The 2500-nt window shown below is 39.4% G+C and overlaps 1 protein-coding gene across 1 annotated transcript in view; it reads left to right on the top strand.

Moving 5' to 3' along the window:
* LOC113812650 (transcription termination factor 5, mitochondrial) overlaps positions 1-2500 on the top strand; it is a gene marked incomplete in the record, with an annotated part of 34049 nt that overhangs the window by 17522 nt on the left and 14027 nt on the right. Inside the window, 2 exon segments of the mRNA XM_070143931.1 lie at positions 1-19; positions 353-459. The exon segment at positions 1-19 is cut by the window's left edge and continues 159 nt beyond it. Coding sequence (XP_070000032.1) covers positions 1-19; positions 353-459 — 126 coding nt within the window.

The raw sequence follows: 2500 nt of genomic DNA, 5'->3' as shown, positions 1-2500 counted from the left end.
ATGCTATGGAAATACAAAGGTAAATCAATGTTGAGTATGTGGTACTGCATCTCTGTAGATTTGGAAATAAATTTGTGTGTATTGATTGGGGTATATATTTATTTTTTTTTTCATGAAGGATCATGTTGATATATTGTCAAAGATTGATGAGTATCTGTTGTATATTGGTATATAAATGTATATTTTTTTTTACATTTTTGTTCCATAAGTATAATTTCATATTTTGTGAATTCTCTTAATTAATTTTTTTTTTAGCTTTTGATCTACTATTGACCTTTTCCAAGTTTTTCTTACTGTAGTCTTTACTGTTTGCAAAGAATATTATTAAATCTTTTGATCTCTTGCATTACAGTGACGAAGTTCAATTTCTCAATTGAGACGTTGCGCTTTTTCCGAGGCAGTGATTTTGTAGGAGTAGAAGAGAGATTAAAAGTGCTTAGTCAGTTACCAGAGTGGAAGGTGAGTAGGATATGATGATAATAGTTGTAATTATTTTTGTTATTATTATTGTTACCATTATGATGATTATTATTAGCATTTGTTTGATTATCGTATTTAATGTTATTGTTTATTCCCCCTTTCCTTCTTTCCTTCATTACAATTATATTTAAAGATTTGGTACTTATTAATTTGTGTTTTGAATTATTATTTTAATTTTATTACATTAGTTTTGATTTATCACTGCCATTGCTCAAGTGTCTATGCTTGCCTTCTAGAGTTTAAACATATGTATTCTATGTGCCTAAGATTCATAAAGGAACTACGTTAGTAGGGCGGGCCATACTCAGGTGCCAACATGAATTTGAAGGAAATCTTAACGTGTCTAAGTTATGTATTTTTTGGTGGAGAATTCAAATATGAGTTTATTTTTTTGATAGGGTACCTCCAACCTACATAATTTTTGTATTCAAATAACTTATTTTATTCTTTCAAACCCCTTTATAAGAAGATGAAATGGAAATTAATGGGCAAAGCAATTCAAATTTACATATTTACTAACAGTTGAACACCATGGGCACTATATCTCTGGATACATTTGCAAAGATCAATCTCCTGACTTCTTGAATGTTGTCAGGTTGCACAAGTCCTGCTTTGAGTCATTCTTGGACATCAGTCTCCTCAGTCTCTTGAGCCCCGATCCCTCCATCCCCATTTTCCTGTGAGAAGCATTTGGCAGAAGCCTCAGTCACCATTTTCACAACACTCTCAATGCTTTGTGTGTGGCAAGGCCAGTTGGGAACCTTCGTGGGGGCATCATTTACCTCTGAGGTGTGCAGGGAACAGGTGAGAGATGGCTCTGACACACCCTCCGGCCAGCTGATCAAGCCACCAATACTGAAAGCATCACAGTTGATGTCAGGTGTCCTTCTGGTCCTGATCGTGGGGTTCTCGACTGAGTGCCTGGATCCCCCTCTCCCCTGATAGCCAGAATTCTTTCCATCCCCTCAATTCTCTCCTTCTGATGAGGGCTTCACTGTGGGCATTCCAAGCAGATCTTTTCACAGTGGGCACCACAGTGTCTAGCCCATCAAAGAGGATACAGGAGATCCCCCCCTCCTCCCTGCACTTTTCCTCAAACTCTTACCCCAGCTCTCTCAACTTCTCCTGTGCTCTCTTGACCTTATTCTTATTAATCACTTTCCTTGTGTCGTCTTCTGTGATGATTCCTGCATCAATTAGGGCTGCAGTTCCTATGGCTGCAGTTAGCCTTAGCCCTTTGCCAAACCTTACACAAGCAAGAGCAATGTTTGGAATCTCATCATAGGTTTTCTGTACTTTTCTTGAAGTTGCAGGTTCAGGGTCAGTTTCAAGGAAATGTTCAACTTCAGGGACAAACTCGTCTTCGGCACCACTTCTCTCCAATTCCAGATTCTCATCACCATCTACCAAAAATCTCTTGATATCCTTCCTGGCTGCCTTCTCTGCTGCTTCAGAATTTTCCACCTTGCTCCTTCTCCTTTTCTTTGCCTTATTTTCAATCTCCTGCCTATCCAATGTCTTCACCTGTCTCTTGTGCTTTAGCAGATCAGGGCCCCCCATTTGGTGGGGACCTATGCCTCCAACCTTCTCTTTCTGTCCCTTGACGTAGGCAAGCTCTTTAACAGGAATCTTTTTCTCTCTGCAGCAGGAACAGTTAATTTGGGCTTGGTTCACACAGCCTTCCTCCTCACAAATGGTTATATGACACTTGCAAGTCAGTATATCAAATAACTTGTTTACCTTGACCATGAACCTCTCTTTTGCATCAAGTTTGCCTTTCCCAAGAGATAACTTCACTGTCTGATCCCAGACCTCCTTGAGCTTGGATATGATGGTCACCTTTCCATTGATAACAGGTGGCTTGGAAAGAGCATTAGCTTTATTCTACTGACCAATCAGAGTAGGGTAGATGTGAATGAGCAGACGCATTTCCACCTGAAGATGATTTTGCTCTGTACATTAGCTCTGTACACACACAGTTAACTTGCTTGCTGTATATGAGGGAGAGATGTCAGGGGTC

The sequence above is a fragment of the Penaeus vannamei genome, chromosome 31 (genome assembly GCF_042767895.1).
Source record: "Penaeus vannamei isolate JL-2024 chromosome 31, ASM4276789v1, whole genome shotgun sequence".
Lineage (NCBI taxonomy): Eukaryota > Metazoa > Arthropoda > Malacostraca > Decapoda > Penaeidae > Penaeus > Penaeus vannamei.
The sequence above is the reverse complement of the archived record's forward strand: the minus strand, read 5'-3'. Positions and strand labels throughout refer to the sequence as shown.